This window comes from Globicephala melas, chromosome 16 (assembly GCF_963455315.2).
Source record: "Globicephala melas chromosome 16, mGloMel1.2, whole genome shotgun sequence".
NCBI classification, from domain to species: Eukaryota; Metazoa; Chordata; class Mammalia; order Artiodactyla; family Delphinidae; genus Globicephala; species Globicephala melas.
In genome coordinates, this window is record NC_083329.1 from 5,045,663 (window position 1) to 5,063,211 (window position 17,549).

The 17,549-nt window shown below is 46.8% G+C and overlaps 2 protein-coding genes across 5 annotated transcripts in view; one reads left to right on the forward strand and one right to left on the reverse strand.

Annotated features, from left to right (window-relative positions):
- Positions 1-17,549, reverse strand: part of DOCK1 (dedicator of cytokinesis 1) — a 523,633-nt gene that overhangs the window by 263,255 nt on the left and 242,829 nt on the right. The window lies entirely within an intron of this gene.
- Positions 1-17,549, forward strand: part of INSYN2A (inhibitory synaptic factor 2A) — a 60,443-nt gene that overhangs the window by 7,159 nt on the left and 35,735 nt on the right. Inside the window, exon 2 of one of the 2 annotated variants that reach the window (XM_030832077.2) lies at positions 14,307-15,486. In XM_030832077.2, the coding sequence (XP_030687937.1) occupies positions 14,312-15,486 (1,175 nt within the window). In that variant the 5' untranslated portion in view covers positions 14,307-14,311. Of the gene's footprint in view, positions 1-14,306; positions 15,746-17,549 lie in introns of those variants that run through there. The other variant, XM_030832076.2, reaches the window with a different exon arrangement.

Below are 17,549 nucleotides of genomic sequence, written 5' to 3' on the forward strand. Positions count from 1 at the left end.
AGTGAAAGAAACAAGGGAGAAGAACAGGACAGATGATGACTCTATTTCGCCTCAATCCAAGAGATTAAATGCTCTTTTACCCCAAATGCTGACATTTTGGGGTTGAAAGGAATTTTCACTTTACCAAAATACCGGCGAGTTCACTGGGTCAACCCAAGACCACCAGAAGACGTCTGATCTCTTAGCCTTGACCCCACCTCTCAATATGATATCATGACATGTCCACTCCCTTGGTTTTTGTGCCAGACCCATCAACGTAGCTCTTCTGTTCTAATCAATACCAGAGCGGCTCATAAAGACTTGGGTTTTTTTGTTTGTTTGTTTCTTTTTTCCTTGTTGAAACTGCATGGCACAAACAACTAGACAACTAGTTCCCCATTAGTCATGCACTTAAGACTCGCCTAGCTTGTAGAAGTGTGCCGAGGAATCACTCCCAAGAAAAGTTCATACCACGTGCAAGTGTGGAAAGTTTGAAATTTTAAAAATGTTAAAAAAGATAAGTTGCTCACTTTAAAACCATATTTTTCATTTGACTTCTCAGGCCATTGAAAAACCCCATGATAGCTGATTTTCTCAAGTATTTACTGTCTGTTTTCAAAGTAGTTGTTAGTTCAGTGGCTTCATAGAAGTATTTTCCATTCTTGTTTTGTTTTTGCTATTTCTATTTGTCTCCATGTATACTATTTACTCTCCTCTAAGTATGTCTCTGCTTTATTTATTTTCTATCAGATTTTCTAGTGTGGCAAAAATCCCCAAGGGTTAGGCTAAATGATGGAGTTTATCACATGGTTGGCAACACTGGGTCTATGAAAATACCACCTGCTCTTGTTGGGAGGGGAAGCTCAGGGGAGGCATGGCTTCTCGATGGGGCGTGATCAACTGCTGAGTGAGTGGTAGAGAATGGACTGGAATCCAGGGCCCCTGGCTCTCAATTCATTCCTAGTGACCATTTAAATTCTGTTTACATCAAAGCATCACCTCAATTCTAACTCTAGATCTAAAGATTATGTGAAAATGACCACTGGCATGCCCTGTTTTCAAGTAAAAACCTAGGACAACTATATACTTCTTTTGTTTATATTTTTTACTTATTTATTTTTGGCTGCATTGGGTCTTCATTGCTGCGTGCGGGCTTTCTCTAGTTGCGGCGAGTGGGGGCTACTCTTCATTGTAGTGCACGGGCTTCTCACTGAAGTAGCTTCTCTTGTTGCGGAGCATGGGCTCTAGGCATGCGGGCTTCAGTAGTTGTGGCACACGGGCTCAGCAGTTGTGACTCGCGGGCTCTGGAGCGCAGGCTCAGTAGTTGTGGCGCACGGGCTTAGCTGCTCCGCGGCATGTGGGATCTTCCCAGACCAGGGCTCAAACCCGTGTCCCCTGCATTGGCAGGCGGATTCTTAACCACTGCGCCACCAGGGAAGTCCAACTGTATACTTTTTAATCAGCCAAAGTGGAAACCTAACAAGTGGTTCTCAAACCTGTTTCTCTCAAATAACATATCCAGTGTCATCTACACCCATAACGTATTCGTGAGTGCGTTGTCCTTGTCAACAGCACTTCATCACCAGCAGCAGCATCGCCAGGACCACATACTGAGGGCTTCATAGGCACCAGCCTCCTGAGCCCTCATCACAGGATCAGAGCACTGAGAGCATGTCCAGGGGACACTGTCCACACCTGCATCCCCAGTTCTGCCAGTTTCTATCTGGGTGATGTGGACACAGACTCATTTCTCAGTGCTTCAGTTTCTCCACCTTTTAAAATATGGTAACTCCTCCTTCAGAGAGTATTTGGAAAATGCAATGTAAGAACATGGATAAAGTACAAAATGGTACCTAACCCAGGCCAAGCAGGATAGAAACATCAGCGTTGTATTACCTTGACTTGCCCAGGTCATATAACATGCTCAGGATTCTGGGCTAACGTGTGGAAGTGCCAGAACTCAAAGCCAGGCAGTCAGTCTCTAAAGCCCAGTTCTTAAGCGCCGTGTGATACGACATATCCAGGAATGACCAGGACAAGAAAAGACTAGAATGAGTCTAGTCTACAGGGATGACCTTGTGTACCCCCTTGCTAACTTATAAAATCCTACATCTAAATCATTCACTGAAAAGCACTGGCACTAATAACTGATCTCCAACCCCAGATCCCTGGTGAGAAGAGCTGTCCCCACCCACGGAATTCCTAGGAAGGGGCAGAATCCTAGATGTGCTGCACCCCCAACCAGAATCATCCAAAGAAACAAAGATGTGAATGTGTCATATTCCTGCTATGGACCTGCCAGGTGACTGTTTACCTGGAATTCGCCACTTGATAATTAATCCACATTGCAAAAGACCTGTATTTTAAACGATGACAATGACAGGTCACTAATTGTCCCTCTCTGTGGAAAGGGCATCCACGCCCACTGCTGCTCCATGAACAGAGCCATGGAAAGCCCACTCTGCTGGCCTCGACCTGGGCTGTTTGGTGATCGGCAACCCTTGGCTGAGTCCCAGGTTCATTCTAGAAAAACTAGAAGGGGACGGCTCTGCTTGCTCCCCTGAGACATCACTCATTCATCCCTTCATTCGTTAAATATTTATGGGTACCTTTTATGTGTCACATGTAGCTCCAAGCTTCAGGGATACAGCAGGAAATACAAGAAAATGAGGGGAACAAAACAAAACAAAACACGGAGACCAGTGGTTCTTCATCCTGCATGCATTATCAAAATGATCTCGGCCACCCTGTCACCAGTTTCCCCAGAAATTCTGACTACCTGGACTGGGCTGGGGACCAGTATATGTATTCTAGAGAGTCAGGCCCAAGGATGGAGGCCTTGAGGAAGATGCATGTTCTCCTACTTCCTCTGGGATGAGCACAGCCTCCCTTCGGATTCTTTTCCCCTACGTGGCCAGAAAGGCTGTCTTTAAAAACAACAACAACAAAACTTGTAAAAGGTACCAGCTTCTTCAATGCTGTGCTCTCCTCCAAAGTTTCAAGAAAGCCAAGTACAGAGGGGTCGTTTGAGGTTTTAGGAAGACTTATGTTTTCCTTTAAAACGGTATTTTTAGGATTCTGATGGGCGCAGAGAATCATTTCAGGATCAGCAGTACTGCTTACGCACAATGACGCTAACTTCTTGAACCTCCACAGTCTTACCCCTCTGTTCTCTCTCCCTTTACCACAATCCCTGTGAAGGAAGAGAGCATCAGTTCCAGCAAGGTGCCAGAGAGATTAAAAGACAGAAGCAGAACACAGAAACGTCAGCTTAAAATGTGATTATTCGTTCAGTTTAACACTTGTGTTCGTTGTGTGTTGGGTGCTTCATAAAATGTGAAACTGTACGATGGTCCCGCCTCAGTTACCTGTCCTTGGCTTGATTTTTGTTTTGCCCTGGGAGGAACTGTCCAGCTCCATTCTGGACAGGAGGAGAAGGGTTGCTGCAGCTGCCTGAGACAGAGCAGTGGGAAAGCTGACGGTAGTGGCTCTGGTCCATCAGAACGATCTGTACCTCCATCCCCAGTTAATAGCACTCAGGATGTAATGCCCTCTGCCTGGACTGGCTTCCCTGAGCACCTCCCCTTCCTCTCCTGTGTCTGTCTGTGCGGTTCTAGCATTCACTGTTCCCCTCACATTCTCCCTCTCATTTTATTTCCCCATTTCCCTTTTCCTTCCTCCCCATGTTCATCACGAACAGTAGCGTAGAATTATATTTCTAACCACTGATTTTATTTATTGAGTGGAATTTTATACTTTATGTTCTCATTTCAAAGAAAGGAAAAATGAAAAGCTATTTATTTCATTCAACACCTTTGGGCCAAAACACACATGCTGTGAAGTAACTCAATGCAAAGGTGCGATTCCCAACCCTCTACTGAGTCCCACCCCCACCCCCACCCTTAAAGGTCAGGGGTTCCTCCTCTATAGCAAAATCTAGAGTCCAATTAGTAGGCTGAGATTACACCGATTCCACGCTCTCTAACATGTTTATGTTATCCCAAGCTATTGAGATTTTTGAATTAAATTCTTAATTTATTCTGCCATGACCACATCCCACTCCGAAGGAGGAAGCCGGGCAGTGTAAGAACAAGCCTGCTGGTCACATTTACTATACCAAATATGTTGTAAGGGCCCCAGTAAACTTTATGATTAAATAGAAAACATACACCACTTCTGAACCATCTACTCATTTTTGTGAGTGTGTGTGTCATCTCGTTTCCCTCCACCTGCACAGAAAAAAATTAAAAGTAATACCGTGTAACAAACTCAAGATAGTTACGCCAAGGTTCAGAAGATAAAAATCTGTGGACATGGTTTTACTCAAACTAATGAAACTCTGTCCCATTCCCTTTCCACTCATCCGATCCCTACCCAGGTTGCAGAACACAGCCAGGTCTGTTCACCAGATCTGAGGATCCAGGTTATGCAGAAAGACTCCATGAAAGCCAGTAACACTGAGTACCCACTCTACACCTTCTTAAAATGTCATGGGTAAGGCCCCTGCTGTGAGGATCCTGGGATGTGTATCATTATATTCTTAAACTAATTAGCAAGAATCAAAGGCTGATTGAGCTCGAGAGAGAGGAGCTGCTTAGCGGAACCTAGTCTACAAACACTTATATACGTGTAAGAAGAGAGAACTGGCACATCAAGAAGAGTGACTCAGGCTTTAGGCCAGCTTTCCATGTCTCCCAGGGGAGGCCTGCCTTGACCCCCAGGGAACCGTCTCTCCGCACTTTCTGCTTCCTGACGCCAGGGTGGTCCTGAGCACGGTGGGCTGGTGCCATCCACAGAGGAATGTCTTTCCCATGCTGAGCTGCACACTGCCGAGGACTGTTCCCCGATGCCCTGCGTGCCCAGCACACGTCACCCTCCATGTGCAGGTGCCGTTCGCTGAGTCAGTGGAAGCAGCCATGAAGACTGGAGTAGCCAGAGAAGGCAAGGCTCGACCCGGACCATTAAAAAGGAGGGTGGGGCACAGCCCCAGAACATGAACCACCGGAAGCAAAGACACAAAGTAGGGAGTGACCAGGGTGTACTCCAGAGACAGTACAGGAACTGACTTAACTTGAACAGACAGAGTTTTTGAGTACCATGAGAAGTCCAGGGAGATTAGCAGGATGGGAAAGATTATAGAGGACCCTTAAAAAATTGCTTTTTGGAAGCACCAAACTGGGACTCAGGTAGGTACCCACAGAGAGGAGAGATGTTTGCACTTCAAGCCTGGGCTAAGAGGACATGCAGGATGGAGGGGTAGAGAGCTGAGGGCAGGGGATGTAGAAACACCAAGGTCAAGGTGGGAAGGATGGGAACAAAATGGAAGAAATCAATAGGTGAAGCAAGAGGAAGGAAAAACAAAAATCAGTGGGAGCTGGTGATTGCTGGGTTGGGGGCATTAAACTAGGGAGTCAGTCAGGCAAAGCACTGTCAGCAGCTGTTAAGGCACCCTCAGAATAAAAGGACTCAGAGACTCACACGAGCCTATGGTGGATGGGCTGGGATCTCTTGACCCCCCGGTAAGACAAGTTCAGTCCTGCATTTAACACCTTTGCTCCATGCTCGGCTGAGGTGAGCACAGTAGCTTTGTTACTGCGTTGAGTACAGACCACCAGGGTCTCAGGCCATTGCCCTGTGCCAGCCCTCCTCCCGGGAGGGCACAGAGTCCTCCAGGCTGCCCGAGATGCTGCTGAGGTTTTCGTGGGGGGGAGCGGTGGAGCTTCATAGTTTTTAAAAGTAGCTACGTATTGTTACGCACGGAGAAGACAGAAGTTCACAACAGCCGTTAGTCAAGGACAGAGTTAACAAACCAACTGGCCTGGCAGAGGAGAAAATCCCACCAGGATCAATGAGAAGTCGAATTTATGTTAAGGAGTTAAATGTGACAGCTATTTGGATGCTAAAGTATGGGACACACAGACACTTTTTGTTTTCTCTTTTTCATCTCCCACCCCTAACCATGACATTTGGGGTCCTGCACACTGAAAGTTCACCCTTAGTGCACCTGCCGTTGGGAACTATCACTTGCTACTAGTAACGTGCCCTCAGGTTCCCTGTCCTCAATGAAAGTGTACACTCTCTCCCTGCCGAGCCTAAGTTGGTCTACACTGACGACGTCGCTCTTGAGGGTAATGAACTACTTCTGAGGTTCCCCCTCACTGTTCATCAGCTGCGTGGAAGGAAAGGAAAGGGGTCTTAATTCATGTCCTTTCGGTCCTCTCAGATTAAATAATTCCTGCATCATTTTTAGCCCAAGAATCAAAGGAAAGACTCAAGTGTTCAGACCAAGCAACCTTTCCACCCTGGACCCCAGCTGATAAAGCATGAGCCATACGTGGGAAGACCACACACCCTGACTCTGACTGTGGCTTTTTGTTAAGATTCTGACCTGGGCGGTTGTCTCTCTACATTTTGCCATCCACTTATAAACAGAAGCCGATGACAAGAAATGCTCATTTCTCCCTTTCTTTCTTGGCTTGCTACCGCTGCAGTACACCCAAGACCTTGCAGAGTCTACAGTTTGGCCAGACCGTGGAAACACGGGAGACACTACAAATGAAAAGCACACCGGGGATCCGTTTTGATGGTAATAGATGGACACTCCCATGGCCTTGCCAGAGAGATGGATTACATCTTCAACTCTAATTGATTTCAATTGTAGTGAATGGTAACCTCCAAGCAGAAACCCTGCCGGGGTGTTCCAATATGGTATCCTGAGATTCAGCTGGTAGAAGCAGCAGGGAAAACATACTCTTTTGACGGTCATTTCTTGGGGAAATTACTGTTCTAATTTTAGCTTCAGATATATCATGAGTCAAAACGTGCCATTTAGTAAAAAAAAAAAAAAAAAAAAAAGTATGGATTCACCATAGTTCATCAATAAGGCAAAACAAGCCCAAAGCCCATCCCAGTACGCACATGTTCTCAAAGGACTGAGATTCCCATAAACAGTCTAAGAAAGGGAAGCCACCTCATTTGCATCCTACTAATTCCAGCCTCTTGGGGTTGGGCCCCAAACTACCAGCTGATTGTTGCTTAATTACTTGGAACCATCAGGGAATAGAGCAGGTGAGCTATTTGCTACAGTAATCTCAATGCACTCATAAGCTATGCTCAAAACTAAAGCCCTTAGAGTTAACATTTTCTGTAATTGTCATACTGATGGGGGACAGAAGAGGAGCTGGGAAATCAGTTCCTCTGCCTTATCTTACACGTGATTCTGGTGGAGCTATTGGAACCAGGTTTACTGAATTCTTTTTGGACACTGTTAGTTAGCAGAGCTAACTGCGTCACATAAAATTTCTTACAGTGACGTAACATCTCATTTGGAGGAGGTATTTTTTCCAGTTGGTTTTTGCCACCATCATAAACTTTTGCTAATTCATTTCTAGTAATTTAGATTCTGTTTGGACAGAGGATGAACAAAGGTTAATGTCAGTATAAGCTGAACGTCGAAGAACTAAGTAAACGGTGAAACACAAATGAAGAGGAAAGTCTGGTCCAATAGGCATCATCTGGTTCGTCTAAAACCTCAACACCAAACCCAAGCATCCACGTAGAAAATGGATGGTTCACTCCCTCTGTTCCCACTCATTAGAAACAGGCCAGTGAGCATCCATTTATGTTACACGGCTGAAGTAACTGAGTAAAGGTTTTCAGTAGGTTAAAATGGGTTTTCTGAAATCAAAGATATACATGAGCCGGGGCCCCACCTGCCATGCTGTTTCTTCTGCCCAAGGCCTGCCGTGAAGCTCCCTGAGTGCCCTTTGCCCTGCTTCCGACTGGATGGTCCTCACTTCTTAATGATGGAGGCCTCACCGCAACAGTCCACAAATCCAGGGAGTGGGGCGTGACTTGGGCCACCGCATCGGAGGCTGAGACGGGAGCAGCCTCCCCACAGGGCTCAATCCCAGGGGGGTGTCGGCATTCACTCTTTTACCCCATTTCAGCCCTCTTAATCAATGACCTCTGAAGAAGGCAAGAAATGTCTGGGAAAATATCATTTCAGTGTATTAAAGGAAATTAAACTGGATAATGAATCTAACTAAGACACAGTCCAAACTCTATAGCAGTTAGCTTTGCCCTGAGGAGAGGAGGGCTCCCATTTTGGAAGAATCAATCAGTGGCTATAAAACAGGTCTTAATGTTAACTATTTCAGAAGGCAGATGAATTCATTAACAGGTGAGGCTCCGTCTCACTTCCCTTTCCCTCCGGGAAGCAGCGTGTGAAGGCAAAGAATATTCTTTTTCACCACTCCCCCACTCTGAGTAGCCTAATGTTCAGGCATTCCCTCCGCATACAGAAGAAAATGCTGACCCAATTAATCTTGAATCCCAGCCAGCATCTTCAACACCAAGGTGTCTCAACAGTGGGAAAGCAACGAGAACAACCAATAATGTCACGCAGTCCCTTTCCAAACTCATCGGGTTGCTTGCCTTGCTTTTTTGCTGTATCCACTGACGGATGGGACCCTGGGAGGCATCTTAGCAAGGCCGTCCCATTCCCCAGTCCCCACTGTCAGTCAACTGCATTATGCCATTTATATCACAGCTCAGGGCCAGACTGGAAACCTCTCAGGTCCCTTCAGACACTAAGAACAGAACTAACCCAGTGGAGATGCTCTCTCGTGCTGAAATCCCACAGTTTCCTTCAGATGGTAACTGCAGATTATAGGTCAAAACTGCTTGATTCCTAATTAAAACAGATGGCAAATTCCAGCCGACAGTGAGTTTTCACACACATGGATATATCTTCTACTAAACGCTCCCCGGATCTCCCAGCCAGTCCACACACACCTATATACAGAGGCATGTACGCAGATGTCTACACCCTGCAGATACACACACACACACGAACACTGTTAGGATTTTGAAATTCATTTTCTTTCTTTATCCAAGGTTTCCTCAAAACAATAAAAGATGACCTTTGGGAGACTGCTTGTACCCAAATCTAATCATTTCTAGGTTTTTCTTCTTTTGATCCAAGTGTTTCTACTTTCCAGAGGCCTGACCCTGTCATGCTGCCCTAAGGTGTGGACTAACTTTGCCCTGTGTCTTTTTCATTGGCAAACAACATAACAACACTGCAACTCCCCCTACCCAAACTGGAAAACAGAAGGGAAAATACACCTCCCCAAAAGCACTATCTCAACACCACAACGATGACCAGTTTTGTTCATGTTCTTCCAGTACAATTTGGTAGATTGCTTTCTTTCACTTAACATTATCTCATAAGCGTTTTTTTCCGATACTAAATAATACTTTTTAAATTAATTAATTTATTTATTTATTTTTGGCTGTGCTGGGTCTTCGTTGCCGTGCGCAGGCTTTCTCTAGTTGCGGCGAGCGGGGGCTACTCTTTCGTTGAAGTGCGCGGGCTTCTCGTTGCAGTGGCTTCTCTTGTTGTGGAGCACGGGCTCTAGGCGCACGGGCTTCAGTAGTTGTGGCACGTGGGCTCAGTAGTTGTGGCTCGCGGGCTCTAGAGCACAGGCTCAGTAGTTGTGGCACACGGGCTTAGTTGCTCCGCGACACGTGGGATCTTCCCGGACCAGGGCTCGAACCCTTGTCCCCTGCATTGGCAGGCGGATTCTTAACCACTGCGCCATCAGGGAAGTCCTAAATAATCTTTATAATTATCATTTTAATGGCCTCACTGAGTGAATATACACCATAATTTACTTAACCGTTTACCTATTGTTAGGCGTTTAGTTGCTTCCATTTTTTCACTCCTTTAAGCTGGAATGAACATCTTTATATAAGCTATTAATTTAAAGCAGCATGCAGAGATGACTCTCCATCACTAATCTAAAAATACAGGGTTTATATATTTACAACTCACATCTGATTATGAAATTTAATTTGAGGGTAATTAAGACATTTATATTCCAAACAGCTCCTTGACATCAAGCTCTCCCCGAGCTAGCCAGGCGCAACCATGACTTGCCATTTTCACCTCAAGACAGCACAGTCCAGTGAATTCTAAAACACAATTTTCTTATGAAAAATAAACTTTCTGAACTCTTGCTGCTTTAGAGCCAAGAGATTAACTCCAAGAGTCCATGGTTCTCTGCGGTGACACAGCCGAGGCAAGCCATCGCTGAAAATGCCAGTTTGGTGTCATGCTCGATCCAAAATTCAAGGCAGCCCTTGTTGAGTCTGTGCTCTAGGACCAGGTACGTTCCTGGGACCTACCTGGAGGTTCTCTGCATAACCTGCACCCACTCTGCGGCAACAGGCCGAGGAAATGGCTTACGTGAGTTCCAGCTGTTTGATTCTTTATGAGGTTTATCATGGGTCGCTTCCAGTTACAGATTTCCCCAGGCAGGGGTAGTTGCCTAATGCATGGGGCTTAAAGGGACGCACTGGCTGTGTGATTCTGAGCAGGTTTCGAAAAAATCTTGTGCCTCAGTTTCTCGATCTGCAGCTTGAGGATAACAGTAGCACCGCCCCTGTGAGGCTGTCATGAGCGTCAAGGAGAAGGTGCACGTGAAGTGCCTAGGACAGTGCTGGCATTCGGTTAGGACACAGAAACAGGGAACATATGGACTGAATGTTGAGGTTACACTGAAACGTGTACATGAACGAATGCGTGAAGGGACGATGAAAAACGAGTGTGCCAGGCAGTTCCACTTGTCTCAGACTCTCATCTAGAGAATGTCCAATTTTCTTTTGTGACACAATCTTTTTTTATTTGTTTTTTAAATTTTATTGAAGCATAGTTGATTTACAATGTTGTGTTAATTTCTTCTGTCCAGCAAAGTGACTCAGTTATACATATGTATAATTCTTTTCCATTATGGTTTGTCACAGGATACTGAATATAGTTCCCTGTGCTATGCAGTAGGACCCCGTTGTTTATCCATCCTATGTATAATAGTTTGCCTCCGCTACTCCCAAACTTCCATACAAAATCATCTTCTTAATGGTAATCACTTCGAGCCCAACCCCCCCTATAAACAGTGAATGAATACCCTGGAAAGATGTGCCCAACTTAATATAAAAGTGATTCTTAATGTCCAGGAAAATTCCATTGTGAAGCTTTAGAGAATACCATCCAGTCATCAGTAGAGCTCATAAACTCATCTGAAGGCAGAATAAGTCATCTGCAAAACTCCTTGGTGTCTTTACTATCAGTGAAATTAGGACGACATCATTACTATACGCGAATTCAGCAACAGCAAGCTACACTGATAAAAAAATCTTATTTAGCACCATCATTTCTACTAATAAGGAAATGATTTTCATATACTTTGCAACCCCCTGTGAGACAGAGAGGTGCTTAGGAATTGTTTATTATTATTATTTTGCCACTGGCAACTAATTCTTCTGATTTGTTTTATTAGTTTGATGATTGGCTCCAAGACTCAGAATATCTTTCCAAACCAGCAGACTGATGTAAAAAAAATTACTTCAGTTCAGTTTTTGGCAAATCGTGAGGATGAATATAGCATGGTAGGACAAACTTATTCAGACAGTCATTTTTCTGTAGTGGCAGGGAAAAGGCTGAAAAATTACTGTAAATTGCTTTTTGTAAAAATGCTCTCTCTTTCAAATTTTCCCTAGTATGAAGGTCTTCTGTAGAATGATGGCACAATACATTCTGACAAACCTGGACAACAAAGGCATTAAAGAATGAATATGAGATCGAGTGAGGGTTAAGATTTCATTTCCTTATTATCCCAACCGCCCCCCCCATAATCTCCCCAACACAAGGTCCCTTGTGTGCATCTTTTTAACCTCATGGAATAAGTAAGTGTCTCTTAACCATATACATTATCTACCCTTAGCAGGCATGCTCTGTCCCCACCACCCATAATCTAGTTCAGTCTGTACCTCTCCCTTTCCTTCTCTCCAAAACTGCCTAGTTTTTCGAGTTTCAGATGACAAAGGTCTCCAGATATCCTCAGTACCCAGTAGAGCACCAAAGACCAAAGAAGGCTTGTTCTCTGTCTTCTCCAAACTACCCTCGGATTGTGATTGTTCCGGATTAATTCTTTTGTCGGAGGGCACACAGGCGGCAATGGAGTGAGGCCTTGCCTCGGTGCTGGCTCAGCACAGAGCTGGATCCTTCCCAGACTGGAGCGTCAGAGCTGGTACTTTGCAGACACCCTGCCCCCTGGGAGGTGGGACACTGCCATCCCTTCTTGGTCTTTTGCGTGGCTTTCCACCCCAGCCTTACCTTCAGGACACACTCTAGCCACCCAAGGTTACAGGTCTAATGCAGTGGTTCTCAACTGGGAATGGTTAGCCACGCCCCCGCCCCCCCCCCAGGGCCATTTGTCTGGAACCACTTCTTGCTGTCACTTTGGGGTGGAGGTGCTACTGATATCTAGTGGAGAGAAGCCAAGATGCCAATAAACATTCTATACTGTGTAGGAGAGCCCGCCCAACAAAGAATCACCCAGCCTATAATGCCAGGAGTGCCAAGGCTGGGACACCCCGGTGTGATCGAAACCAAGCTCTGCAGGGATTATTTTTGATGTCCTCTAACGTGATTCCCAGCTTACTGTTCAAGGCAGAATTGATGAAGTACCTGCATTTTCTCTAAGCCTTTCGTTCAGTAACACTAGTGAAGTGCTGGACCGCGCCAGTGCCATGCTGGCATGAGATGTCAACTTAACGGAGTCCCCGGACTCCGAGGGGGCGCAGTTCCATTAACTCACTCTCAGACAGGGGCTCCGGCTTCTCCTCTCTTCCCCTTCTCTGAACCACCACCCCCATTAGCCTGCAGTCCTAAGTCAGTAAGGACTCGGGACGTGGGGAAGTGTCCTGCCTCTCTGTTCACTGGACACCTGAGGGACAAGAAACAGCATGGACTCGGGAGTCAGGTAGATCAGCAGCCTGCCAGTATGTCTTACTTGCTGTGTGACGATGACTAAGTATCATAACCTCTCTGAACCCCAGTTTCCTCCTTGAAAAGGGACGTGTGGCACTGAAGGTGCTAGGTGTGGGCCTCCTCTATCAGCAGAGCTCCTGGGGGCCCACACACCCACTGGGTCCCAGAGCAGCAGCCACGCGATCGCAGTGCCTCTAGCATTTCATGGAAGTGCTCTGGAGGGACAGGGTGGCCTGACCCTGTTCTAGTTTCCCTCTCACCGGCTCCTGTCAGTGACCTTGCCTCTCTGGGCACCTTGCTTGGACGCCAGTGCCCTGTACAGCCTAGCTTCCTCCCATCTGACTGTATTCTTCTCGAACACAGGGGGAAAAAAATGAATGCTAACTCACAAACAGCATACTTAACTGTATTTTCTCGCTTTCACTTCAACCCTCAAGAAAGTTCTTCCATGTGCAATACACAGCTGTGAATCTGCCTAATAAAGTGAAGGCATTCTACCCACTGGTATTCCCCCGGAGCAGTCACTGGCCACCTGCATCTTTTTAGTTGCATTTAATAATTCAGCCCAAGATGAATTTGCATGATTAACATAAAGCCTTGTGATTGTATTTTCTTTCAGGATTTAAATCCTGAAACAACCACCATTGTGTTCATTTTCAGAGGTTGTGATCAAAACACAAAACTTGATTTTAGAATGAATCATTTCTTAAAAAAAAAAAAAAAAAAAAAAAAAAAAACAGTATTTTCAAATACCGCTCTCCACAGAATCAAAGAACAGAGTTGCTAACACAGACTTTGTAGATGTAGGGAAACCCAGGTCCTTTCTATGGTTCCTGTTAACCCATTAGAAGCAAGCCATACTGCAGAGATTTTGTTTTCCTTTATGCTTTTCCCATAAAGCAGCACGGCCCCCTATCCCACGGCATCCAGAGTGGCCACCATAAATAGATTTAGCTCAGTTCCTCATCGGAGGGCTCTCCACATTTATCCGATCAGGAGCTAGAATCCCCGAGAAGTCTTTAAGAAAAAATAGCAATTCTCTCGGATTCCAGTAATAGATTAATCACGTCATCTTCGAAAAAGTAATAAAAACCCAAACCAAGTAAGTTGCATTTGGAAAACCATCTGCCTGTGAAGTGGAGATGTGCGTGAAGTGGCAATTTGCAAAGCAGAAGAGGCAGCGCCGTCGGGTTTCTTCATGAATATAGTAAAACAGGTTTGTCTAATAGGGAAACATGCCTTACTATCAAAAGAAAAACGAGGGTATCCCACATGGAGAAGGAAGCAAGCTCTAATATCTGAGAAGCATTTCACACTGTGCCTGCCAGCGATTCTCCGCCTGTCTCATTTTCCTTAACATAAAAGCCGACCTCACCTGTTTAAAAATAATTAGGGAGCAGGCAGCAGTCATTCCGGCCAAAAGTTTGCGCTGCCTGCGTTTGCGTGTGTGTTTCTGTTCCACTGACACGTCTGTTGCTGTCTCCGACTGCAGGAACCATGGTCAGTAAGGAACCCAGCAAATGCGCACTCACGACCTCGGCGAGTGAAGTGGAGCCTGCCGCGTGCCTGGCCCTGGAGATGAAATACGCCCTGGACCCCAACCGGCAGATTAAGAAGCGTAATAAAGCCCTGCAGGTGCGGTTCAAGGATATCTGCGAGGCGCAGAACGAGCAGAGGGACACGCAGCTCTCCTCGGGACAGCTGGGCGACAAGCCGGCGTCCTACAGGGCCACCTACCGCAAATACATGACCGTGCCCGCTCGAAGGTCCATCCCCAACGTCACCAAGAGCACAGGTGTGCAGACCTCACCGGACCTTAAGAAGTGTTACCAAACTTTCCCCCTGGACCGCAAGAAGGGGAATCTCAAAGGCATCCCAGCCGCAGATGCCTTTAAAAGTCAAAACAATGGGTTTGTAATTGATGCGAAAGAGAAGACCGAGGAAGGGCCCGGGGAGGAGTCCCGGCCGTGGGGCGCGGACGGGGTTCAGAAGGCGGCGGCATTGGTTTTCCACTCCGATGAGCACGTGAACGCGCTGGGCCAGCCCGCCGGGGTCAACGGCGCAGAGCCATGCAGAACCCCCGACCTGCACCGCTGCCCAGATGCTCCTCTCCAGAACTCCACTCGTCCTCCCTCCCAAGAGCCCGATTACCAGCTGCACGGGAAAGCAAAGCACGACCGGGCGACCCCAGACGCCGAGGAACCCGCCCCATCAGCCCACGGGACGGTGTTTAAGACGGAGGTGGCCACCGTTTACGCACCTGCCCCCGGCGCTAGGGCCCCCGAGCTGGCCTTGTCGAACTCCGCCCCCTCGAGCGAGTGGTCCCTCTGCCCCGTGGCCGACCAGGAGCAGAGGAAGGCCTCACAGGCCAATGGGCTCCAGGCCCCGCCCGGCGCTGCCCTGGCCTGCTCGCCCCCGACGCAGTGCCTGTCCCCCGAATGTAGTGAAGCGTCCCTGCAGACTCAGGCCCCCCCGGCGCACGAGCACCAGCCTTGTCCGACAGCGCTCGCCGTGGGTGAAGAATGCCAACAAATCGTGCCTCGTGCGGAAGTGGTCGATCTGAAAGCACAGCTTCAGATGATGGAGAACTTAATCAGTTCAAGCCAAGAAACCATCAAAGTGCTCTTGGGGGTCATTCAGGAGTTGGAGAAAGGAGAGGCCCATCGGGAAGGGTATGTATGTTCACGCCTTTTTTATGATGCTCTCTGCAGGCTTATCACCCTCAGGGGCCAGCAGCAGCCCCCAAAGCCCAAATCCTTAATGAGACTAAAGCCTGCGTTTCTGAGAACAGGCTGTAGTCTGAGGACAGAGCAAGGTCAAAGCAGTCCCAGGTTATTTTATGATGCTAGACCTCATTCATCCTCACCTGCAGGACTGACTTGCTGGTTAGCATTCCTGTGCCTGGCCTGGAATTTAATGCCTATTTTTTGAATGAACTGACGGAGCTTTCGTTTTTCTCTCCCAGGGCTAAAGGTTTATGATACTGATGAAGTATAATAGGTATGCCAGTCCAGAATATCTAATCTAAATAAGAAGCTACCTGCCTCTTAGGAAACATATTATGGAAAAGAAATTCGGATGGCATTTTGAAAAGTAAACGCTGACTCACTTATGCTAAATAATTGGAATAACATTGATATTCAGGACTGTAAGAGGTTTTATATTTTATACAACAGACAGTATTTTCTTTTTCTTACTTGGAACGCATAGAGGCAATGCCCATCCTTAGACAGATCCTATGTGTATACCATTAGCAGCAAGATGCCTTTCTCCACGAGTTGCCCTGTGTGCACAGATGGGCAGGAGGGAGAATGAAAACAGCCAGGACTGTCTGCCATTGATAACAGATCGCTGAACTTTGTTTCCCTTCTTTTGTACTTGAAATTGTGCTAGGACAGCCAGGCAGTGTGCTAGGCTGATACGGAACAGCCAGCACTGCTCTGCTTCCGTGTTTCTTGAAACAGTGTCATGGCTCACTGGTTTTGTCTAGACGGCCAGACCCATTCCCTTTCCCATTCCCCCATGAAGCTGTCTGGATTCCACCAGCCCATGTTTTGGAGGTGGCATCTGAGGCAGTGCCCTGCTGCCTCACGTGATTAGCACGCTTCACCCCGTGGGCTCCTACCCCTGGGTTAAGTGAGCTGGCAGCCAGCATGAAGATAAGGCAAGAAATGCACTGTCAGGGCAGCAAACCACCCTTGCACAGGATTGTTGTGGTTGAGTTACATTGTGTTTGCATGTTGCAAACAAAGGCGAGGAAGCAACCTCTATGATCTTAAGCCCTGGCCCCAGAGGCAAGGTGCCTGGTGCAGATGTTGCCCTTGGTGTCTGGCTTCTCCAACTTCGTGTAGGTGGTCCCTCTACAAAAGGAGTTAACCCTCAATAACCCCCACCTCCCACGACCCAGCGTTGTCTGCAGCCTACAGTATTAAGCAAAACAAGTTGCTAGCCAATCGTAAACTAATCTAACAGTAGATTAATAGTAACCTACCATTATCAAATGGTTCTCAAAGGCTTTCTTGAATTTTGGGTTTACATCTCCATTTTCATCCCACTTCAATCATTTAGCCTTGAATAAATACATAACCAAAAGCAACACACTAAGGTGGGTCTGTAAGGGATCTGTGATCAGTAGACCGCTCCCATGGAAACATGAAAAGCCCAAACAGGGACCGATCACTGACTTCGATATAGCTGGTAGTGACTTAAACCAGACAGCAAACTAGAAAGATACCAACATCACCAAATGGGAAATAAAATTCAACAAATGGTATAAAACCAAGTGCATATACTAAGTCGCGTGCATCTCACCGGGGTGTGTCCCAAAATAAACACCTGCGTGGGTTGAACATCAACAAACACCCCATGCAAGGAGAACTGTGTTCTACACAGAGGTTCCTTCTATTAGAACAGGCCGGAAGGTTGTTTTAAATGGGATCCTCTGAGTTCTCTGAGACTACATCAGTCCTCAAAGTGGTTTTGAGTTTGTTAAGACATGTCTAGGTGGGAATTCTGGCTCTGAGGACTTGGGCGAGGGCTGCACCTCTCTGTGCCTCATTGCTTCACCTGTAAGTTGGAGCTCATCCCCCATCCTGCAGACCGAGGGTGAGGAAGACAGGGAGTGACCTTTGAATGCACGGAGCCCAGCACCAGGTGCATCTGAATGGGTTGGTGTCTGCTGGTGGCGTGAGGGTTGCCTTGCTGGTCAGCGGTGTTGGGGTCTGGGGAACACTGA